This window comes from Equus quagga, chromosome 8, assembly GCF_021613505.1.
Source record: "Equus quagga isolate Etosha38 chromosome 8, UCLA_HA_Equagga_1.0, whole genome shotgun sequence".
Taxonomy (NCBI): Eukaryota; Metazoa; Chordata; class Mammalia; order Perissodactyla; family Equidae; genus Equus; species Equus quagga.
In genome coordinates, this window is record NC_060274.1 from 89455244 (window position 1) to 89481626 (window position 26383).

The window sequence follows — 26383 nt, forward strand, 5'->3', positions numbered from 1 at the left end:
AATCAAACATCCCAGCTACCTACTAGGATGCCCGCCCACACAAAGGATGCAAAAGTACGAAGGGAGCAAAGAGCCTGGCACACAGCAGAAACTGACTAACCATAAACTGATCAGACTTGAAACGGCTGTGAGACTACAAAACTGAATACTATCTACATCCAATGAGGGGGGAAAGGTGCAGAGTCTGATTCTTGCTCTTCTCTTGCTTTCTAATGGACGCGATGTAAGACAGGTAACAACCTCTCTGGTCTCCCAATTCTGCATCTGTCAAAATGGGGATAATAATATCTGTATCCCACAGGGCTGTTGAATAACCAATTGAAATAACAAACCTGAATGTTTTGGGAAAGTACAAATATATAAATGTGAACAATAATTATAGTACGGAATATTCTACAAATAATATGGCATTGTGTTAACACAGACATCACTACCTACAAATCAGAAAACTTTCAGGGTCTATCATCTGTTTTTTGATTACAGATTAATCTCAATTCATTCTCTTAAAATACTTGCAGTTACAGAATTCACCGACTCTTAAAAGAAAAAAGAATATCACACCCGCTCTTCACTAAAGATTGGAACTTCCCTGGCCTGATTCATATCTGGGCTTAGAATTTCATTATCAAAGCCAAGTTGGGAGTCTAACTATTTTATCAAGTTTAGTAATACATTGTTAATATTCTATTTTTTTCTTTCAATTAATAATAAACTCGATCCAGGAGTTAGTGAACACTGCACAAATTATTTAGAAAGGCATATATTAAATATTAGGGAAATATTACATAGAAGAAAAGTGAGTCAGTAATAATTTACACAGGCAAAAACAATTGTCTGGGTCAATATGGCCTCTATGATCATGTCTTTCCAAATACACGACTATCAAAACTTGAGCCATCCTTTTCCTATGTCTATTTTATGCTGGCAGATACCAGAATATATTTAAGGCCTATAAATTTTCATCAAAGATTATTAGAAAGAAAATACAGAATATGTTTCAATAAATCTAAAAAACATTGTATCTAACACATAGTCTAGTATATGTAACTACTACGTAGAAACAAGAAAATGTTTTATTATAAGAAAGAGCTCTTAAAGCAATGGACATACCTTTCTAACAATTGCAATAAACACGACAAGAACAACCGGAAGCAATAACGTCTTTGTATACCGCAGTGGAGTCTGAAATTCAGAGACGTTTTGTTAGAGGAAAATGTTGTTTTAAACAGACAAAATTTCATTTCAAATAATGAACCAAATGACTGATTCCCATCACAAAAATGAAGATGCATGTCCATAGAAACAAAACTCTCCAAAATGTTGAATTGAAAACACTAAGAAATACAGTCCCTAAACACTTGTTAGTATAAAATGTGACCATAGAGATCACCGTTCACTTTTTGCACACTACTTTTCTAACTAGAGAGCCCAACTTAATATTCATCTAACATCAGCAGAACCCCTTTAAACGGCATGAACTTTTCCTGCACATTTTGTGGGGGATAAAAATCTTAACCATGATCCCACGATCCATGCACATACACACACGCACACAAAATAATGACCAATGTTTGCAAGAGGAATAAAAGCATTTTTACATTTTAACAACAAAGCCCCACACACTGCAATCCTATACACATGTCAATCATTTGACATCACAGTTTTAAACAACCCTGGGCTTGAAATTTCTAAACTGCAATTGATTTGATTACCACCACACTTTTCCCCACAAAAATAATCTTATCAATAATTATTGAGTCAAATAATGTATGCTTTCCCAAATATGTTTATAAAGAGAAATCTAGCTTCAACCATATTAAAAACACTGGTACATTTTAATTCTACGAAGTATACAGTAAGTAGCATTTTCTGATTTTGCTTTTCATTAGTCCAGTTTTCTCACTCATTGTTCTGCATCAGACAAGTAATTTTGATAATTTATTATACGAAATGCATACTTCATGTGTTAGAAGTCCCATTAAACAGAGAATTTTTATGTTTTTATCTTACTATTTACCTTTATAAACATTTGGATAGTATTTTATACTTTAAAATACATAAACATAATTCTAACGTATAAATTTTAAATTGTCTTAACCTAAGCAAAAATAATATAACCAAAACTATTTTACTACTTGAAAAATTAGACATTTGCTAATAACAACAATAAATGTAAGAAAAGTTGTAAGATACAACTGTTTGCCTAAAAAAGGCAATGTGTCAAAATTACATTAAACATATTTATATTTATATTTAACAAAATTTAACAGAGTTCAAACAATTTTAACATTACATTCCAGGAGTTTGCTTAAAAGGTATTCTTTAGTATTTCTCTTAAAAAGAAAATCAGATTAGCATCAGATTTGACAGCAATACTTTAGACTAGATGATAGTGGAGTAACTTATTCAAGATACTCAAGGAAAGATAGATGAGCCAAAGATTTTGTATCCAGCCAAACTGACCTTCATGTACAAAGGACATGGATAAAATATTTTGAACATGTAAAAACTCAGGCGTAAGGCTCTCATGAGCCCTTCCTGAGGAATCCACTGAAGAGCAAGCTTCACACAACCAAGAAATGGCAGGGAGGGCTTCAAGCCCAGAAATCATAGTGAGCATTAAAAACAATGACCTACGGAACTACAACAACAGGGGTGTATGACAGTATGAGCGGTTATATGTGCCGGCAATGTACAAGTAATGAGACTCTTAGATGAGGTAAGAGAGGGAGAATATATAGGAAGTAAAATCATCTCACTGATTATAGCATTACAATAAATTACAAATGTGTGGGAAGTAGGGGAGGGGCAAGAAGTGACTAAGTTCAGGATAACTCTCAAGAGGAAATCAATACAGGGGACCAAGGTTAACATATAAATGTGCTAATATAAACGAAACAAAACTATGAAACTTCCTGAGTACCAAAAGATATGCCAGAGAGTGTATACGCACAAGAACAACTGCAAAGGACACAATCCACACCTGCATGTGTGTGTTGTATTAGAATTACAAGTCCTTTTATTTTAATATTTTGTTGTAATTGTTGACTTTATCCTAAGCATAAAAGTAGTTATATATGCTCATTGTAAAAGCTAGAAAATGTAGCAAAATAAAGACGACAATCAATTTTACATTTTAATCAGTTATCAGTATTTCCTCCCCAATGGACTGTCTGTTCACAGTCTTCACCCGTTTCTGCATGTGTGTGTGGGGTGGGGATGTGTTTTCAGTGGTGGGGAGGGAGAAGAGTCCTTGATAATGGTTTTTATTGATTTGGACAAGCTCCTATAGTAATTACATTAAGCTCTAGTTTCATTTGTTCTATTATGGCAAGAATCATTTCAGTTAGTCATTTGCTTCTTAATTTTTACAATATTTCATGTACAGATGCTTTAAGTTACATGCAGACAAATCTATTAAGCATTCTCATATAAGTTCTTATACTAGTATTATGCTCATTAAAGAATGAAGTTAATATTCATTGAAATGTCTCTCAAATTTATTTTTCAGGCTTCACTTATTTTTAACACACAAATCAACTATAACGAAGTTTGATGTATAATGTGATACAAGGCTTTCACCTGACCTCCCAGCCCAAATCCAATTTTTTAAATAACATTCCTTAAATAATACATCTTTTACCCATTTATCCACGATGCTGCCTGCAGTTCATATTAAGTGCATACACAAAAACCGTGCTAAGTACACACACCTGGGTCTACCCAGCATCGTCTATTTTTGGCCATAAAAATGTTCCTGTCTTAGTATCCGTATACTTTAAATACTGTTGCTATCCATTTTCATTTCCTTCATTTCATTTCCATTTCATTTCATGTCATTTTAAATTCTTTTAATAAGATAATACAATTAAAATATGATTATTGTAGAAAATTTAGAAGATGCAAATTACAAAAAAAGTTAACCATTGATTATCTCTCTACCCAAAAACCACTATTAAAATTTTGCTCTCTTATACTTTATTCTGTGTGTGCTAATTATAGGTAAATAAGATCGTACCATTTTGCTCACTCCATTATACATCATAAGTGTCTTTCCATATCAGTATGATATCATGTTAAACTGTTCCCTTTTCCCCACTATATGGACGTACCACACAATGGATGCACTCTCTGAACTGGCACCATACTCTTGTCTCTTCAGCACAGTCCTTGTGAAGATATGCATGGAGATGGGAAACGGCAGGCTAGAAACAGCTCTGCCCTTTTTTTCAAATTGACTGAAGTCATGCTATGCCTCAGTAAACAATTTCTTCTATCACATAACTGATGGCTCATGCTCTCAGGATGTAGCGGCATGTATATCCTCAATAATGTGAAAGGACTTCCAGTCAGTTCTAATTCTCTGCTGATGTTTACCATCTACTTCCTTTACCACTTCCTTAAGAGAGTCTTGATTTGCTCTGAACAAGCATTTTAATGTCTTGCAAGATACTCTTCCTTAGTTTCTTTAGTTTCTTTAGGCAGGTTTGAAACTATCACCTGTACACTTTTTACCAGCCATTACGTGTCAAAATCATTTGCCAGAACACAGGAAATGAAGACTGACAGGTTGCTGGAGTAAACAGTACATCTTTAGGACACGCTCAACTCAGAAGGCCTGATTGACAAGAGTCTGCAGCGTGATGCACTATTGTCCACTGGTCTGTAACTCAGGACATGGGGCTAACCCAGTGGGGCTCAAGAGGGAAAACGAATGTGTCAACAGAGTACTGATGGCCACTTTACCACATATACACATACAGCTTTGAAGGAAAATGTTTCACTGATAATAAAATATAATAAATCAGGGCCACATGGGTGGTGTTAAAAAAGACATATTATGTATATGTGTTTGTTGAACTAAACCAGCTCATAAAGGACTGCAAAATAACATTTTATGTAAAATACCATTACAGTGTCAAAGTACTTTCCTATGTTTCTCATTTTGTCCTCACAATATCTGTGTGTAGCATACTACTAGAAACACGTAAGCTGTGACACAAAGAATAAGCGTCACTTGCTCAAGCACAGCAAGTAATATTGCAGACTTCTGTCTCACAAGCCACTAAACTACTCTCTGCTTTCCTGCCACACATCTGAATACAGTTTTAGAAAGAAGAATGCTGTTGGAATGAAAAACTTGTACTCAATGATATTTTAAAGCAATGAGATCATTCAACCAACCACAGAACGAGCGGAAATGTAAGAGCTCGAGAGCATCCCTGAATTAATGCCATTCCTGAAAAGAGGCCACTTGAAAAGCCTCTATGTTTACTTATCCGAAAAACTATTGCTAGACTGAATATGTTTCTAAATTATCAAAATGAGAAAAGACCATATATTTCAGGGAGCTGTACTAATGTAAATAGGAACATCTTCCTCTAAGCTGCCAGATTTTCCCTTCCCTTCAAACTGAGCTAACAGCACAGAGGAGAGAATCTGAAATAACAGGAGCACCCTTTATGCAAAATGAACGGACCAAAACCTAAGGAAAGAAAATTTGAAAGCACATCTTACCTCCTTCTCCATAAAGTCAAACTCTGCTGCACAGGTATACAATAAAGTATCAAAATCCTTGTAACTGAAGAATTTTGATGTTAACAGGTTGCCAATATGAGCCTAGGAAGGAATAAAGTGACGTACCGTTAGATTATGTCATGTATTGCACTAATGCATTTAACCTTAATAGTATCTAAAAGTAGTCTTCACCCCATTATAGAGCTCACTGTTCCCATGCCAGGCATGCTTCTGTTACAGAAGAAAGTGCCATGCCGCCCAACTTCAGTTCTCCCTTCTTTTGCTGATAGATGATAGCTCCAACACCATCCTGCCTTCCACAATCGATCACTGTCATCCCTAAGGCTTTTATCCCTGGGTTTTCCCTGCTCAATGTGCTAAAGCTGGTGAAATACACTGCACAATATCTCCTTCGCTGGAATGGGCTTGGTAACACACACAGATGTCTGTCAATCACAAAGGGACAAGTGCAATGGAGTTAAGAATAGGAATGAGTGATTCAGATTTCTGAAAAGGGGATTGACAAGACTTTTTGAAAGAAGTAGAAATTGGGCAGGACATGGAGTAAAATGCACCTTTTGACTGACAATCAATATTGTGTAGTTCTTTACAAGTCACCAAGTGCTCTCACTTATGTCACCTCATCCACTTCCCACAAAAGCCATGTGAGGAAGGTGGAATTACTTTCATTTAACAAATAAGAAAACAGTTACCAAACTTTCAATTCATTATTGTCTAAAAAAGCAAGGACCAAAGAAAAGGGGGGAAACTGTATCTAAGACAAACCATAACTAAAACCCTAAAGGAAACCTACATAAGTAGGGGATGTGGGCGAGAGTAGAAATTAAAGGGTGGTGGGAATGTGCTGAAGAATCTCAAATATTTTCCCTTGTTGGGGAAGAAATATACGCTGATAAGTTTAAGAAACAATAGGGAGAATATATAGCGCCTAAAATAGCATAAGAAAATTATCTATTCAATGAACAGGAGAAAAAAATCTAAAAAGCAAGTAAGATAGTTGAAAAATCTCAAATAAAATGGAAGAAAGAAGTCCCAATATAACAATATTTGCCATACATATAAAGGATAGATCCTCAAGTTAAACTTAAGGAAAAAAGATCCAATATTATATTATCTACAAAAAACACACTTAAAACAAAAGTATGCAGAAAGGTTGAAAATAGAAGAAGAGAACAAGATAGACCAGATAAAGTGAACCAAAGAAATCTAGGTTAGCAATTGTAATGTTTCACAAAACTGAATTCAAGCAAAAAATATATGAAAAGAGAAAACGAATGACAGAATATGCTGGTAAAATAAACAGCAAAGCAAGATCGTACATATCATAAACATATTTGCAGCTAACAGTGTAGACTCAAAGTGTATACAAGAACAACTGAAAAAACAGTAGGAAGAAATTGATAAGTTGACAGTGTTCACTGGAAATGTTAAAAATTTCCCTCTAAAAGAGAAAAAGTAGACAAACGTTAACATCTAAATAATACTATTAATAAGCTCACAAACAGAATACAAACTTCACAAAAAGAGAACACATGTTATCCTCAAACACAAGTAAAATTTTTATTTATTTATTTTTGCTGAGGAAGATTGGCCCTGAGCTAACATTCGTTGGCAATGTTCCTCTTTTTTTGCTTGAGGAAGATTAGCCCTGAGCTAACATCTGTGCCAATCTTCCTCTACTTTGTATTTGGGATGCCTCCAGAGCATGGCGGATGAGTGGACTAGGTCTGTGCCCGGGATCTGAACTGGTGAACCAAGGCCACCGAGGAGGAGCACAGGAACTTTAACCACTCAGCCGTGGGGCTGGCCCCAGTAAAATATATTTTTTAAAGTGTTTACACACCATGCCAAAATAAATTTCAAAGAATTCATATCATACAAATTTTTTCTAATCATAAATGCAATAAAATTGGAAAATGAGAACTAGAAATGACTTTAAAAATCCTTTGGCTAGAAACTAAGTAACATATAACTTAACCCTCAGGTAAAAATAAAATCAGAAAATAAAGCTGGTTTGTAAGACACACAGAAAAGTGCTATTTATAGGGAAATTCACAGCTTTAAATGCATTTATCAGAAAATAAGAGAGGGTGAAAACAAAAGAGCCAAGCACTTTCCCTCAAGCATCAGAAAAAGCTACAGAACTAGCCCAAAGAAATGAGAAGGAAATGAGGATGACTGAATTCAGTGACAAAAAGAAATACGACAAAGAGGACTTAAAAAGGGGGGTACTTTGAAAATAGTAGTGTGATAAATAGAAAGTAGGAACAATAGCAAAAAGAAAAGAACATCTCTTTATAGGAGACTAATAAAATATTGATTCTAAATAAGAAAAACTACACAAAAGAGTATAAAAGATCATTCCATATATATGCAAAAATTTCAATAAGAACTTTTGTCAACTGAATCCTACAATAATTTTTTAAAAACAAGATCTGATGATATATATGATAATGGGTACGTTTCCTCTAAAGACATAAACTACCAATAACTTCTTAAGGAAGCAGATTCGTAGCAGAAAATCCTCCATGAAGCAAACTCCAGGCCGTGCGGGTTTCACTCGGATTCTACCAAACATTTAAGGGAGAAATAACACCAATTCTACACAAATTCTCTTTGAAAACAGGAGAGTAAACACTTCCCAATAATTTTAGGAAGCTAATGTTACCTTAAAACCAAAACCAGACAAAAACATTACAAGAAAATAAAACTACAGCCTAATACTACTCATGAATATAGGCAAAAATCCTTAAAAATATTAGCCAACCCAATCCAGCAACATCAAGAAAGAATAACACATCGTGAGCAAGTGAGGTTATCTGAGAAACACAAGGCTGGACCAACACTCAAAAATCTAGATGTGGCAGAGGAAGACGCGGGCAAATCCCCTTCCCCAATAACAACTACAAAATTGGACAAAACTCTCAAAAACCACCATATCAGGTTCTAGAAATTGACCAAAAGGAAAACAAATGGAGAAATATTCATTTATTTAAAAAAATGATGAACTTTGGGTAGAAATAGTGGGAGTCTGGCATTCTTGCCTAGGTTGCTCCCACCTACCATGAGCACCACCACCACCTCCCCCAGCTTGGTAGGCATAGTAGTTCCACCAGGGCCAGGCTGGCCATGAAAAGCAGAACCTTCGCTCCTGGAGGGAGCTAACTTGTTTTGGTGCAGAGAACAAAAAAATCTATGCTCAGAGGCACTGTCAGTAAAAGTAGCAAACTCAGTAGGAAATGAAAGGCAAAAGCTCACAGCTCTGCCAGCTTAAGGTTGCAGTCCCGGTGCTGTGAACAGCAGACTGGCAAACAAGCTAACATATCTTAGAGATTCTGGAAATTAGACAAGCAACAAGGGGTAGGTAAGTTCTCACATCCCTGGTGGACCAGAAAGCTGCATACATGCACTGGGGGATCCAAGAGAGCCCAAACTCTCTACAAATCAATGACTGACTGGGAGGTGCTGTATACATTCATGGAAGATCCAAGAAGGTGGGGCAGACAGAAAAAGAAGGGCCAATCTGATATTCAGATAAGAGTTAACACAGCAGGCCTGAATGCTATCCTTTGAAAAACCTGCTAGCAAGGCTGGCCCTTGGCTGGCATCAGGGAACGTGATTTTGGAAGACTCCCACCACCCTAAATGATAACAGTGGCTCACTGTACCTAAACTGTACAAACAACGTGCTTTATGCTGAACACCTACACTCCTTCTGGGAGTCTGGAATTTTGACACGTGCTAGGCAGAGGGTGCCTATGTAACCAGACTCCAGTGTAAACCCTGGGGCACTGAATACTGAGCTGCCCTAGTAGACAACATTAGGCTTCTACCAAAAAGAGAATTGACAGGAGCAGGGATGGGAAATCCAGGATATACTAAGAAATAGCTCACTTGGTTCTGGGAAGGGAAGTGCTTCTGATTATCTTAATAGAGAAGGGTGGGTGGCAATGCTTCTCAAGAGCTATGCAACCTTGCCATTCCTTTCCTTTGATCAATGTCAAAATTAAGAATTTATGAGCTGATGCCCTTGATCAATGTTATAGATTTCTAGAAATATTAAAGTTGCAACTAAATTATTTCTAATCTGGAAATAACTGTTACTGTAGCACTTCTTTTGGCCCTGGTACAGCATCAGGCTGTGACAGAAATGACAGTAGTCAATTTAACCTGAATCAATACTTTAACTGGCTTGCCTTCCCCCAGTGAGAAGACAGACTCCATAAACCTAGGACTTGGGACATCTCACTTCTCTTCCTGCTCGTTCTCTGCATCCTGGCCAACAATCACCTTTGAGATTCCATCTTCATCCCTGACTTGTAGGAGCCTTCCCTGACTCTCCCCCTGTGGATTCCTGCAGCACTGTGTACTTATCTTTACCATAGCGTATTACATTGCATTATATTTGCTAGAAACCATTCCTATCTCCCACTAGACCAGTGGTATTCAGTTTTGTTTCTCTAGGATGCATTCTACTGCCAGGCGTATAGCAGGTACATATTGAATGAATGAATAAATACATTTTAGACTACAGTTTTATACTTTTAAAAATCTTTTCACAGTTGTAGACTACTCATTTAAAAGTTCAGTTGTTTTCGATCTTTTTTAAGCGAAACATTCCCTTATCCATACGAAAACCTGTATAAATGTCCAATATGTAGGAGAATAAAGTAAACTGCCCTTGGCGAAAGAGGGCTGGCAGGGGGACTGGGAAGCAAACGGATGCCACAGAAGAGTCTTTAGAAGTCCCAGGACTTCACAGAACCCAGTTTCAAGTCCATAGCTTTCATCCACCACAGGAGGAGGAAAGATAGCCAATTCAAATAAATTGCAGAAAACACGTGATTTACGTTGCTCTTTCTGTGTCAGTTGTTGTGTTGCTTTCTCTTTTCATTTAGTTAATGTGCTTACTAAAACACCAAAATAAAACAGGCAGCGCAAAATTATGGATAGGAAGAATCCTTAAAATTATAAAGCAGAATTCTTCTCATTTTATTTTCTCTCCTATCCAAATACCAAAACAAAGCAAACAAACCAACAACAAAACCTCTCTTAAGAGGACTAACTTGGATTAAATTACCTATAAAGGCTTATAAACAAACCTTTCACAAGCACTGACCAGAAAACTGGAGGAAAAAAAGAATGAGACTATAATATGATATATATAGTTTAAGAGGCTCTGAGGATGGCATCTTTATTTGTTACAAGAGGGGATTATAAAGAAGCCAGAGAAAAATGCCTGAATAGAGCTTAAAATTTGAGGTTAAGTCTCTAGAGCTTTCTTGCTTTAAAATTTTAAAATCTTTATGATGTACAAAGACCAGTAAAATGAGAGAACTGTGTAAAAAAAAATTAATTGGGGAGAATAGAGACTATATTCATAGTCACATTTACTTTCTAGTCTAATAAATAGACAAAATAACAGGTGAACAGACTTCATCTTAGAATTTGGTTTCAATAATGGTACTTTAATAACTCGGGTAATCCATTCTTAGCCTGTCTGATTTCTGTTCAAGCCTTTCAAGTTTAAGCAAAAATGCACTTACATCATCTGCAATGCCAAAGATTTTAGATGTCAAATACTTGAGTATGACAGTTCCAAACAAGCAAAAACATCCTTGGATAACCTACAAAAGAAAAATATAACAAAACAAAAATAGACCAACATTTCACATAGCCATTCCATAGACATAGCCTAGGAAGAAAAAAAATAAATGCTTTAATCATACATGAAATAATTATCTCCAGATCCAAGAGAAAATGCTAAAAAATGCAACTTAAATTAAAGAATGTTACTCCAAAATCAAGGGGCTATCAGTAAAAACAAAAATATACACACACAATCTTATTATCAAAATTAATATATTTTATAGGAGACATACAGCAATTGCAGTTAATTCTCCTTCTACTAATAGTTTCTTACACATGCACTGCTCCTCAGAAAAAACATGGCTAATAAAATAAATAAAACTGAAATTCTTTAACTGCCTATTCAATATTAATCTTAGCTTGCTTCATGAAAAGGGCAATTTGGCACATTAAAATTTGAGCCCTAGGGGCTGGCCCCGTGGCCGAGTGGTTAAGTTTGTGCGCACTGCTGCAGGCGTCCCAGTGTTTCGTTGGTTCAAATCCTGGGCGCGGACATGGCACTGCTCGTCAGACCACGCTGAGGCAGCGTCCCCATACCACAACTAGAAGAACCCACAACGAGAAATATACAACTATGTACTGGGGGGCTTTGGGGAGAAAAAGGAAAAAATAAAAACAAATCTTAAAAAAAAAAAAAAATTTGAGCCCTAATATGTTACAAGACTATGAGATCCCCTGAATTACATAGATCGTTTCCTTAAAAGTAAAACATAAAACTAAAGATATATTTTACAGAAGAAAAAATATGCATTCAAATAGATTGATTCTTACCCATAAACTAAGTTCAGATACATTTATTCTCAGGAAATGTGGTTTCATTGCCAGTATACCCTGCATGGAAAAAACAGCATAGCATACAGTTAATACTTATAGACATAAATTCAAGTACCAAAAAATATATCTAAATATTAGGACTGTCAAGAATCTAAAATTCAGCACACTGTCGATGTTCCACATAGCATTACCACATGCTCACTGCCTTCAAGACATAGCCCTCTGTTATCCAACGTAGATTAGGGCAGTTAGTGAATTTGTAGGGTTGAAAACAGAATCACCATGTGTGTGTATATATATATACTTCTATGGTTGATTTTACATCTCTGATTTACCTAAGTAGTATGCAATAATTTTAGAATTTTAGACAGGTGTCTTATAGTCATAAGGTTTTCCTTAAGTTAAATATGATTAACTCTTAGAATAAACTACAAATCAGTTTTAAATGGATCAGCTAAGTACTTCTCCTCTATCAAATCTTGTGTCTTTCCAGGTCCATAATAGCCTCCCAAAGTACAGTACCTATATTGATCCAAATCTACTTCAAACTTGGGGAAAATATGGCTGGAGATCAAAATACAAATACATGAACCAAAATTAAATCTTTTCAGAAGTTTCTGAATATCTGAGAATACAAAATGTGATAAGGTTTGGATTTCAAACTAATAACAATAAATAAAAATAGGCAAACGTGTGTTCATAGTTAAATATTCAAAAACATGCTATATTCTGTAATGGTTGGCAATACTTATTTTTACACATCAAAATATATGAAATATACACAAATCTGCTCAGTTCATACCTAAGACACACCTTGGTGTCAAGCACCTAGTAGGAAAATTGACACACTGTAGGTGATCAACTAAACTGAAGAGAAATTTCCTGCAAAATGTACTTAGATTAGACTTTACTGATATGCAATTTTCCATTCAATGGTTTCCCTGTACGCAAGTACCAAGAGTCAAGACTTTAACCTGAGTAATACCAGGACTTGTTTGCGTATACACGTAAAATATAGAACTGAGTACACTGTCACATTTCCTAATTACAAACAGAATTCAATGATTAAGAACTATCATTAATCTCAAAGCACAGCAACTCAACTAATGATTTTTTTTCATTGTTGAAACACAGCATCACTATATGCTAACTGCTAATTTCTGTGATTAAGTACACTCGAGTCACACCACTTGAAAAGGATGGCAGTCTAGACTGGGAGGAGATATATTCTTGGGAAATGGGATCTTAAATAAATATTATTTGTAAAATGGGACAAAGAAATAGGAGGTCCCAAATTTGTTAATTGGTTCTAGAAATCAAGAAAGTGAAAATGACGTGAGTAACCTAAATGATTATGCAAGGAGCAGGATACATTTCAGTTAAGACAGCACAATATCCTTCCTCTTCAGGAAACCAGCCTCATGCTAAAGCACATGCACTTTAAATATAAGAAAGAAGTTCTTTCCTCTTAGGTTTGCAAAACGTTGTAATGGTGAAACCCACTAATAAAAAAGGCATAACCACTTCCGGAAGTCCTTAAATTTAGGGAGATTTATATTTAGAAAGTCATCCTGCCAAAAGTGGCAGAAAGAGTTAGATGACCTTTCACAGTTTGCTCTAATTCTCTAAGACAGTCTCCTGATAATCGAAATCTGTTCTTTATAGAGATTTAGCAAAATATAACTGAATCATCACCTGATTTAAACTACCTGAATATTTCATGCAAGGAGACTAAGAGGGAAAAACCTACAAAACCAAGACCTCAAGCCTCTGATCACAGCGGAACAAGGAGGAGAGACCGCTGCAAGATGCCAGAGGGAGGAAAAGAGAGTGGAGCAAGAACAGGACAAAAGCTGAAAAAAGGCAAGGAAAAAAGCAGACAGCCTAGAAACCTTTCTAAAATGAACCCTGGGGCTAAAACTCAGGCAACAGAAAAGACGAGGAAGGAGAAAGATAGGACAAATTAGGACTAAGAGGCAATATGCTATGTTTTCCAATATTAACTTTTGTTGTATTTCTTTCCTGATTTGGAAGTGAGGACTTGAACACTCCATCACACACAGATGCATTCAGTAAAACACTTGAGCGGTTCTTACAGAAAATCCTTCATGACTCCTAAACCAGTGATAAAGAAACTGATGAACCATTAGTTTCAAAAACAGCCATGTAGTTAAGGAACACTTACCCAAATAATTACCAAAGAGGAAGCATAATAAGAAGTTAATAACATTGAGTTTCCAAACATCAAAACAAAACAAAGTGCAAGAGAAATCTGGAAAAATCCAAGAAAAATATAATTAATGCACAGAAAGCAAAAAAACATTTTTTATTCTGAAAATTGCACATGCCCACGATAAACAAAATTTAAACCGCTTTCCAAAGGGAATATGCAATGAAAACAGCCCACGTTCTATCCCACACTTCAAAACCTGAAAGATCACCAACATTGTGTGCACCCTTCCACTGACTCACGTGTACAAATTCTAGCTTACATTTTTTAAAAACCACAAATGCAAACTTAGCCCATAAATTCTAGTTTATATTTTTGCTTGTTTTTACTCTTAATTTGTTTCAGAGAGCTTTCCATATCAATCCAAACCAATCTAATTCATTCTGTTGACTAACTGAAAAAAGTAGTCCACTCTGGAGTTGTGCTATAACTTATCTGACCAGTCCTCTGACCACTGCTGAACACACTAAGTGCTTTCTAGTTTAGTGTAGTTTGGTTTTCCCATTGCAAACACCACTGTGATAAACATCCTCGTGTGTATCTTACGTACATGTCAACATATTCACGAGATAAATTACTAGAAGTGCAATTGATGGATCAAGGGTACACACAAAATAAATTTTGAAAATACACATAAATTAAAAGTTGAAAAAGTACTGACAAATTGCCATACAAAATATTGCACCAATTTACTCTCCCACCAATCGGGCGTGAGTTCCTGCTCATACACACTCCTACCAACACTTTTAAATATTTGCCAATCTAAGAGGAGAAAAATGTTGTTTCACTGTTTCACTTTTCCATTCCTTTAATAGTGGGTGAGACCCAGCATCTTTTCTTCTATTTGCTGTTTATGTTGCTTTGTGTGTGTGTGGGTATGAATCACCTATTCCTACCGCCCATTTTTCTATCAAGTTATTTTCCTTAAGAGCTCTCTTTATATATTACAGAGAACATAGCTCCTTACCAAATAAACATATTGTAAATATTTTCCCAGTTCATTTTTATCTTTGTGGTATTCTGTATTATGATTATTTTCCAGATTTTTATGTTAGTCAAATTTATCATTTGTTTCCTTTAGGTCTTCAGGATTTAGCTCCATTATTAGAAAAGCCTTTAAAAATAAAATAATTCACGTTTTCTTCTAGAAGTTTTATTTTTGGTCCACTTATGTGAATTTCCATATGAATTTTAGAATCAGCTTGTTCTAAAAACTGACATTTTAACTAGAATTGCTTTATTCAATAATGTACATTACATTAATCACTATGTCTGTCCAATATTGAGTCTTTAAATCCAAAAATAATACATGTTGTTTCCAATTCTTTAAGTGTTCTTCTGCATATGTTACTAGGAGGTGAAGTTTTCTTCACATAGATTCTGCATGTTAAGTTTATTTCAAAGGATATTATTTCCTTTGCTATTGTATCAGAAATCTTTTTTCATCACATTTTCTCATCGTATATAAAAAAGTTATGTTAAATATGCATAAATAAATACAATCTTTCATTGTTTCCAGTAATAATTAGCTTATTAATTTGGGGTTTTTAGGTATTCAAAATCATATCACTTGCAAATAATAATACTTTTATATCTTCCTTTCCTATTTTTGAAACTTATTTTTTAGTTAATTGTATCCACTAATATTCATGCAACAATGTTAAGTAATAAGAATGGCAGTAGGCATACTTATCAAGCTTCTGGCATTAATGGGAATAGTTCTATTGATTCAGCATTTTGTGTTATTAGCTTTTGGTTTAAAATGTATGTATTTCAAATTTCAATGAAAGACGTATTTTCATTTTAATATGATCTTAAAATCAGAAATAGATGTTGAATTTTATCAAATGCCTTCATAGCATCAAAGGAACTGATCATATTGTTGACCTTTTTAAAAAGTTATGAATGTGATAAATTATATTAATAGAATTTCTAATGTCAAATCATTCTTGCATTCCTGGAATGAACTTAACTTGTCATGGTATATTATTCTCATATACATACTAAACAGGTAAACAACAAAATTCTCAAAACTTTATGACAATAGTTTTTTTCCAGAAGTGCTAAAATTTAAGAGTAATTCTAAAACTTTCTCAATTTTGGCAAAAATTAGCAGAATACTATCATTTTGAATAAACAGGTTCATAACCAAGAATGAGGCAAAGCAATGCCAAGAGTATTCAAGAGAAAATAGAAGGTAGTCTAAGAAAGAAGGTACTAAAGGTCTGGGGAGATGTTCAGGGTCCATTCCCAACTCAGCAGCAAGTCTGGTCAAACCCTCCAAGGGCTTTGATTCTCACTCCAAAGAAAAGCCAAAGGCTTTACAAACATCTACACACCCTCTGAGGTCTGCCTCACTCACCTCTGGGACCTCATTTCATATTACTCTTTCCTCTCTCACTCCAATCCTGCCACATCTTGCAGATCCTAGAACACACCAGGTACACTCCCACCTCAGAGCATTTATGCTTGCTGTTTCCTTTACCCTAATGGCTGCTACTTGAGCTCCCTCATCTATCCCCACATAACCTTCTCAGTGAGGCCTTCTCTTCTCAGTGTTATAAATTACAACCTCCCCTGTTACTGGCCCTTAATTAGTATCAGCCCTGATATCGGTTCCCCCACAATGAACCAGGCATATATGGGTTAAAAGTAAGGCACACATTCCCAGGTCCCCGGTTCTTTAGTTACACTCATACGTAAACGTTTGTTTCTTTAACCTCTGACCTCCTTGAGCTATAGAGCCAAATAAAAGTTACAAATTCTTAAAGTCCAGATGGCCTCACGCTGGGCTCCCACTAAAGCTGTGGCTAATCACAGGACCTTGAAGTTCTTTTACAGAGAAACTAATGTCCAGAGAATATCAAGAAACAGAAGCTTCCCAGGCCCAACTCCTCAGCTTCCTGACGTCAGAGTCTACCTTCACCATAGAGATAAACAGCCAAGGACACTCATCTGAGAAATCCTTTGTCTCCTCCGCTAGAAAAAGACCCAGATACAGGCTGATGGGAAAATGCTGACCAAGAAGGCCACAGACCCCCTCCCCTAAAACCCCAAATAAAACCCCTACCCATTTCTTAACGGGGAGCAAGCAACTTTTGGGGCACTGGCCCTTGCTTTGCTCCCTCTGCCTGGCAAAGTAAAGCCTTTCCTTTTTCACCCAAGACTCTGTTCTCGTTATTTGGATTGACATCAGGATCAGAGACCGAACTTTCAGTAACACTCCTACCTACTCAGCAAATCCCACCTTCCTCGTCTGCTTTACTTTCCTTACTGGTACTTACTCCCATTGAACATCTTGTTTATCTTACATACTTGGATTACTTCTGTGTACACTAAAATATAAGCGCCAGGAAAGAAGGGATTTTTTTCATTGTTTTTATCACTGCAATATCCTCAGGACCTAGAAAATGTTTGACAAACAACTGGTGCTGAAAAACATCAGCAAATTTAAATTTGAAGAAGAAAATTGGAACATTAATAAACTAAGAAAATTGAGAATTTAGAAGGTACAGAACAAAGGAGAGATTATTACAAATTATCTTAGTATCTATGTCTTTTTTGAGTATCTGTATTTTAGCAAATTAAAAAAAATAAGGCAACACTGTGAAAAACCATGTTAGTGAACTTTAAAACTTAGATGATACGGGAAAATTCCTAGCAAAATAAAAGTTACCAAAAAAATGACTCAAGAAAAAAGTCTAAATTGTTCTATTATCATAAAATAACTTAGATCAGTAATTTAAAATCTGTCTACAAAGAAAATGGATATCTACAAAGCTATATCTGTCCATATAGCTTAACAGGCCAATATCTACCAAACTTTCAGGGACTATTCCTTCAAATCTTACACAAAATCTATCACAGACACAAAAAGTAGGGATACTTTACAATTAATTTTATGGGGCAAGAATAAATCTGATATCAAAATCAGTCAAGTGTAGCTGCAACATTCTTGGAGAAGGGCAGGAATCTGTCTCCCCCCAGACAATAACTGCCCCGGTGGAATCTATCTGATACAACTATTTTGGAACTTGGGAGTCTATCAAGACTCGCAACTTCCAGGAGAACTTCTGGACAGGAAATTGTAGTTAATTTCAGTCGATTCTGGCTCTTAGCTCAGCAGGAGCTACCCATTCCTCATACATCAGCCCTGATGCAAACAGCCCTGCTCGAGTTTAAAAGCAGAGCTAACAAAAGCAAAATAAACAAGGGAACTACATCAACGTAAAAAGTTTCTGCAAAGCAAAAAAAAAAAAATGACCAACAATAAGAAGAAGCAACTTACGAATGGGAGAAAATATCTGCAAACCATCTACCAGATAAAGAGTTAATATCCACATAAGGAACTCTTACAACTTAATAGCAAAAAAAAATATCTGATATAAAAACAGGCAAAGGACCTAAATAGACATTTTGCCAAGGAAGACAGACAAATGGCCAACAGGTACATGAAAAGGTGCTCAACATCACTGATCATTAGAGAAATACAAATCAAAACCACAGTGAGACATTACCTCACACCTGTTAGAATGACTATTGTCAAAAAGACAAGAGATAAGTGTTGGTAAAAAAGTGAAAAAAAGGGAACTCTTTTTCCCACTGTTGGTGGGAATGTAAACTGGTACAGTCACTATGGAAAACAGTATGGAGGTTCTTTGAGAAATTAAAAATAGAACTACCATATGATCCAGCAATCCCCTCAAAAATGAAAATAGGATCTCAAGAGATAGCTGTACTCCCATGTTCACTGCGTTATTTTCAGGGAAATAACCTACATTTCCATCAACGGATGAATGGATATTGAAAATGTAGTATATATATACAGTGGAATATTATGCAGCCATAAGAAAGAAGGAAATACTGCCATTTGCATCAACATGGATTAACCTTGAGGATATTATACTAAGTGAAATAATCCATTCAGAAAAAGACACATATGCTTGATTCCATTTACATGAGGTACCTAGAGTAGTTAAAATTACAGACATATTGAGCAGAATTGGGGTTTCCAGGGGCTGGCGGGAGGAAGAGGAATAGGGAGTTTCTTTTAATGGGTATAGAGTTACAATTTTACAAGATGAAAAGAATTGTGGAGTTAGTGATGATGGTTGCACAGCAATATGAATGTACCTAATACAATCGATGTAAATACTTAAAAAGATTAAGAGGGGAAATTTTACGTTATGTGTATGTTACGACAATAAAAAAATGGAAAAAGCTTTCTTTTTTGGAGACAATTCTGTCTTTTTTCCTTTATGCAACTATAGGGATTTAGGAATTTGTAAGGTGATAACAAAAGAAGATATTCCATAGTTAGTAAGTAACTAAGTTCCACAGATAGTAAGTCACGTTATAAAGCATATATCATTTACCCAAGACAGGTTCTACTACCAACCAACCCTGCGTAATATTAGTACTTTTATAGCTGTAGCTTTGAGTGAGGGTCCTCATCCAGAGTTGCCTATGTGACTGTGTGATTGATGGACTCTAAACGCTTAACAATTATTCTTGTTTTTACTGCAATGTAAAAAAACTATAGTATTAAACAGTTTGATTAAAAAAATAAGCCAAGTGTAAGAGAAGAATAATTACTATCCAATCCCATTCATGAATAGGACTTAAGTCTCAACAAAATAATAGCAAAGTGAATCCAGCAACATATAAAAATTGTGTTTAGCCCAGAAAAGCAAGGTTTCTTAACATAGAAAATCAATTAAAATAATTCACCACAACATATTGAAGAGGGAAAAATGCACAGGATCATCTAGACAGGTGCAGAAAAGCATTTGATGGAGTTTAGCCTTCACTCATTTCTTTTAAAAAGTGCTCAAAGTGTAATGAGAACATGCTAAAAGGACAAAGAAGTCAAGCTGAAGTAGCAAATCTGGAACAAGTCAAGCATCAAAATAAATAATGGAAATAGTGGATTATACTGCAGTGAATAAAGCAGATGAGATTTTCTCTTGGACATAAGAGAAAAACTGGTAGAAGATCTGAAGAGAAATGTCACAAAAGGAAACAAAAAGGGCCCATAAACACCAAAAAGATGTTTGGCTTTATTGAGAATCAGAGAAAATGCAAATTAAGGCCGTAAGATACCATTTTATACTCACCAGATTGACAAAATAAAAAAGGATATAGAATAATATGAACTGCTATACATTACTGTTTGAAGCAGTCTAATCATTTTTGAAGACCAATGCAGTATTAAATTATGGACTTGAACACATATATAATTTACCACCCAGAAATTCTACTACTACATAAATACCCCAGAGAAACTCTTAATGTACATGCCCCAGGAGGTAATTGTAAGAAGGTACAGCATTATTCATAAAAGAAAACAGAAGAGGAAAAGAACTAAATGTCTTTCAACAAGAAAATGGATAAATAAGTTGTGCTCTATTTATGCAATGGAAAATGCAAAGAAAATGTCTGAACTCCAATAACATACAAATCCCAGAAACATGAGTGAAAACCTAAGTCTCATAAAAGGATACTATTTTTACAAATCTTAAAAAAATACTAACCTTTAATAATAAAAACATAGTATTTAGGAATACATATATGGTAAAGTCAGAAAGAAGAACAAGTTAATTATAATTTAAAAAGTCAGGGTAGTGGTTATCTCTAGGAGAAGTGAGTGGGGTATGTTCAGGGCACACACGTGCTTCAAAGTCACGACGGTTCTATCTTTCAGTTGGAGGGTAGGCTCATGGTTGTTCATTTCATAACTTTGTTTTTAACTTCCCTATATATTATAAATGGTCTATATGTACCAATTATTAGAGAATAAACAATAATAATGGCATATTATAGAAGCATTAAAATTATAGGAAAAAGAGAACATCAAAATTGTAAGAACTAATGACAAAAACAAAAGAAAGAATAAACATTTATCAAAATCAACCATCCAGCTTTACGACCTTTGCTCTAGCTGTTCCACCAACCTAGAATATTCTTCTCCATGACATCTGCTTAGCTAACTTCCTCTCCTCCTCACAATCTCTGCTCCACTCTCCACTGCTCAGTAAGGCCTGCTCTAACTGATACCAGCCTGATACCACTTTCCCTACATTAAACCCAGCATATATGGGGTTAAAACCAAAGTACTCATTCCTTGCTTACTCCCTGGGTTCCTGGCTCCAGAATCCACTATCCTCCATGGAGACAAAGGGCCAAGGACAAGCACCTGGATTCATTATCTCCCCCTCCCCCTCGCCAAGGAGCTACAGGCTGCTGGGACAGCTGCTGACCAGCAAGGTCACGGGCTCCCTCCTCTCTGCAAGTAGTCTCAAGGCAAAGACAGGCTGGTGGGAAAGCTCCGACCAGCAAGGCCATATGCTCCCCCTCCCCTACCTAAAACCCCAAATAAAAACCCTTCGTTTTAGCTTTTTGGGGAGTTTGGGATTTCAGCGTTAGGTGCCCTCTCTCCTTACTCAGCACTGTGCAATATAAATTCCTACTTTCTTCAACTACACCCAGTGTCAGAGATTGGCTTGCTGCACAACGGGTGAGCGAACTCACTTCAGGTTTGATATCATAACCACCTCATTGGACACCTCCCCTGAGGCTGGCATTCCTGATCTCCCTGGGGAACCATGGATTGCTCTTTCTTTCTACAGTCCTTATCACCTTCTAACATACTATATAATTTACCCATTTACTACGTTTACTATTTATCCTCTGTCTTCTCTCCTTCCTCCACTCTCCTGGAATGTAATCAACAAGCGTGCTGGGATCTTTGTAGCTCTGCTCACTGGTACATCCCGTGTGCCTGAATAGTTGGTGCTCAGTAAATGAACATGCTTCTTCATTTTAACAGAAGGCTCCTGGACAATATACAATTCCATGCTTCTCCTTCATGAATTATCTGTTTTACTGGTAACATAGAAGTCAGGCACAACCTCAAATCAGATAATTTGACCTAAATTAAAATTTTCTGGGTGGCCTATTTAAAACAAGGTCTGTTAATTATATCACAGTTTTGAATTACACTTGTTTTAGTTATGGAATTATATTACAACCAGTTTCAACCGTGAACAAATCAAATACTAATCAGAAGTTTGTTTTAAGGTCAAACTAAATGAAAAAAAGAAATTAAAAATCATTACCATGTGTATATAAATGATCTTCTGTAATTTGCATATATCAATATATCCCACAACATATACTGCAAATAATGATGCAATCTGAAATTTAAAAAGAAGTTAAAAATTACATATATAGTGAATAGCTCTAAGAATGAAGAAAAGATTATCCTTATTGCTGTTTCAAACTGATTTATATTTATATTTATATTGAAAGTGAGATCTTTAGTTTTCCTCTTACCTGCCAATTTATTACTGAATATGGTCAATATATCAATATAGCAAATATTGGTTGATTTTTCTCTTCCATATACAGTTCTCTCAATTAACCATGTAAATTATCTACTTTGTGGATTATCCAAACAATACTCATTTTAACGTCAGGGTGACTCTACTGTCAACATGTACAATAACAAAGTGCTCTGCCCAGTCAAAAAACATTCAAATTTAATTATAATATATGACAATTAATACATAATTAGGGAAGGTACATCAAACTCAAAAATAATTATTTAATGCATGTGTGTGTGAAAATACATTAAGTTCTGCTTGTTAGTCACTCTTTACAAGTGTCTCCATTAGTGTTCTCTTTCATTTATCCAAATATTCACATTAGTTATTATCACATTTCAAATTAGAAGGAGTACTTTCATTACAAAGGGATTTTTAACTTTCTCTACAGTTTTGAACAAAATTGTGTGTGCATTTACCAAGAATTCTAAGAGTACTGGAGAGATTTAGATGAATTAATCGATTAAATGATGATAATGTACGTCTTAGTAAAATATAGAGGTATAGTGCCTCGCCAGCTTTCTGCGTGGAGAAAGCAATTCAGATTAACTCCACACTTCTCCTACCACAGAAACGTAGTATAAACACATTGAAAAACAGCTGAATACTTAAACATGTAACTTAAGTTCTATTCATCAAGGTTTTTTTCTCCAAACAATCTACAACATTGTTTCCCATTAGCAAGAAAAACAAGGCTTCTCTTTGCCCAGATTTATCCATGGGAGCTCTGCATTCTTGAAGGAAGACTGAGATGACACAATAAACAGTTCATATTTCATACAACTTTTTGGAAACAAATCTATATTTTTCCCCTTTATGCAAAGAAGTGTGCATTGTTACTCAACATAAGCCCCACAGAGAATCACACCGCCTCCTCCCCTCACCCCACGCAACCCCCGCCCCAAAAGGAAAGAGATGGCCTTCCCCACTAACTGGAAGGGGCTGAGCAACACACAGCAGGCCTCCAGGGTGGAACCCTAAGGAGGGACTCTCAGGGACCCTTCAAACTAGAAACACTTAAAATGTAATCACACTAAAGAAGACAAAGGAATCTAAAAGAATTAAAATTGCACAAATAGAGCCTCTTTTTTTAATTAATGATAAAAGCAGCCAACCTTACAGACATCTTGCTAAGTACCAGGTAATGTGTAAGAATCTTACATGCATTACCTCATGTGATCCTAACCACAACCCAATAAAGTAGGTTATTTTATTTTCTCTATTTCACAAATGAGAAAACTGAAACTAAGAAAAGTTAAGCAGTTTGTCCAAGTCAAGAAGGTAGTGGGGCAGGCCCTGCAGCCTAGTGGTTAAGTTTGGTGCGCTCTGCTTCCATGGCCCAGGTTCGGTTCCCAGGTGCGGACCTACACCACTGGTTGGCGGCCATCCTGTAGCAGTGACCCACATATAAAACAAAGGAAAACTAGCATGGATGTTAGCTCAGGGCAAATGTTTCTCAAGCAAAAAAAGAGGAAGCTGGTAACAGATGTTAGCTCAGGGCAAATCTGCCTCAGCAAAAAAAAAACAAAGGAAGCTAGAGAATAGTTAGGACTCAAATCCAAATCTGACGCCATTTCTCAAGCAAGGCATTTCAAAGAACATTACAAAGCAATTCTTAAACTGCTTCATATGAATATGAATATGGCCGGTAAGATAAAATAGTAGTGGCAGGTGGGGAGATGAACACACAATTTACTCTCTCTCTCAACGAGCTACATTTATCTTGCTTTATATACCTCTATTTGAAAAGAAAGGGAGACAAGCGTACTTGGAAAGATGATAGATCAATTACAGACTGATAGGGGAGTTATATAAAATATGAACTGTTTAACTATTTATCCTATGTGTAAAAATGCACAGCATTATTCATAAAAGAAATACATTTTACTTAAGAGAAATACTGTAGTTTACTTAAGCAAAATACTTAAAATTATAGCACTAGTCCTCTTTTAAGCACACTAAAAATATTGAAAAACAAATATAAGCATTGTTATAAATTTGAGTTTAATAAATGCATTCTACTAGTAAATAAATAGTTAACACCCACTAATAAGTAAATCTTACATATCCCCCTACCCTGAACTTTCTTTAAAAGTATTAACTAAAAATCATTTTAGGGCTTAGAATCACATAACATCTCAGTTTTATAATTTTACACAAACGATTTCACATAATCAAACACACTAAGCTTAAGTCAGTTTAAAAATGTAAGCGCCTTACCTGAGTGAGAAGCACAAACTGAGCAAACTGCCACGGAAGCATGAAAAACACATTGGAGATGCAGAGTGCAATCAAGCTGCCTCGATAAAGTTTTGTAGCCCTTGAGAAGATAAAATAAATATCAGTAAGTGTAAGCAGAAAATACTCTAGCATGGATCCCAACTGCTGGAAATTAGAATCTCTAAACATGATCCGGTTATAACATGACCCAATGGGTTAGAAATTATACCTCCCGACACTCAATTACAATAGTTTTCTACGAAAAGTAAATACTCATTATTACTATAAAAATAAAGCCTGCCAAAGAGAGAGAGGGCATCTGGGTCAGTATATCCATTAAATTTTTTCAAACTATATTTTGGTGAATGCATAATCAAACTTTTTTTTTAAGGAAGATTAGCCCTGCGTTAACATCCATGCCCATCCTCCTCTATTTTGTATGTGGGATGCCTGCCACAGTGTGGCTTGATAAGCAATGTGTAGGTCCACACTCGGGATCCGAACCAGTGAAAACCAGGCCACCAAAGCAGAGTGCGCAAACTTAACCACTGACCCACCAGGCCAGTCGCCATAATCAAACATATTTAATGCTGCATTCAACAGAGTCATTTGGAGAGACAGAGGACGTCTATGAAAAATCAAAGAAAGTAGCATATTCAAAGTCCTAAGTATTCTGCAGACAAGCAGGGCAAGAATTCAGAATACGGGCTGAGCAGCGAGGAGAGATTTCATAGAGGATGTGGGATAAAAGCTGGGCCCTGCACACGCAGGACGCAGAAAAGAGGAGAGGAGGCAAGGCGGGGGCCACTCTGGAGCCACCTTTAGAGGCTTCACTTTGACCCTGACTTGTAATTTAGGGGATTTTTAGGAGAGTGAGGTAATTTTATCTTTCACACTAGTTTTAAGAAGTACTTTTCTCTTAAATCAGTGAGTCAATGTGAAGACCCTGACATCTTCACAAGGTGGAGCATGCATGTTGACACACCGAGGTCCAACGTGTGCACCCTGGATACAGTAAGAAATCCTCCTTAGGACAAACCCACCTGGGCGCTGAGCGCCACCTCAAAATGCCTCTCTCCACTCATTAAGTCTCCCTTCCCCAAAGGACATCCCTCTCTGTTATTCTAATCCAACTCTTCCCATCATGCCCCTAAATGAAGTATTTTAAAATCCAAGTAACACATTAATGAGTTATGAAATCAATTTATTAGATTAAAAACAACAATTTTTAATGGAGTGAAGTAGAGAGGAAAAATACATGATTGCATCCTCCATAACAAGGGTTCTTATCCCTTATTATTCACAATTCCTTGAAAGTTCTGTTTCAGCCGTTTGTGTGCACACACGAATGTGTATACTAGGTCACAATGTAAGACAGATTTTATTTCTTGTAGATCAGAGTCAATAAGTTGGAAAGCCACTGTCTAAAATAAAGCATTTCTCTGCTTTTTAGTACTGAACATGATTTTCATTCTATGGGTAATGAGAGAGAAAGACTTCTGAGCAGAATTTAATACTAATTTGGCAGCTGGGACAGAATGCACTGGGAGGAGGGGAACAAACGGAAAGCAAAGGAATTCCACCTGCT

General features: G+C 35.9%; 1 protein-coding gene across 1 annotated transcript in view; it reads right to left on the reverse strand.

Moving 5' to 3' along the window:
- Positions 1–26383, reverse strand: part of DPY19L1 (dpy-19 like C-mannosyltransferase 1) — a 104201-nt gene that overhangs the window by 16892 nt on the left and 60926 nt on the right. Inside the window, exons 10-16 of the mRNA XM_046668934.1 lie at positions 24796–24895; positions 22309–22386; positions 14147–14233; positions 11959–12018; positions 11085–11165; positions 5518–5619; positions 1111–1182 (exon numbers count right to left, since the gene is read on the reverse strand). Of these exons, the coding sequence (XP_046524890.1) occupies positions 1111–1182; positions 5518–5619; positions 11085–11165; positions 11959–12018; positions 14147–14233; positions 22309–22386; positions 24796–24895 (580 nt within the window). The remainder of the gene's footprint in view (positions 1–1110; positions 1183–5517; positions 5620–11084; positions 11166–11958; positions 12019–14146; positions 14234–22308; positions 22387–24795; positions 24896–26383) is intronic.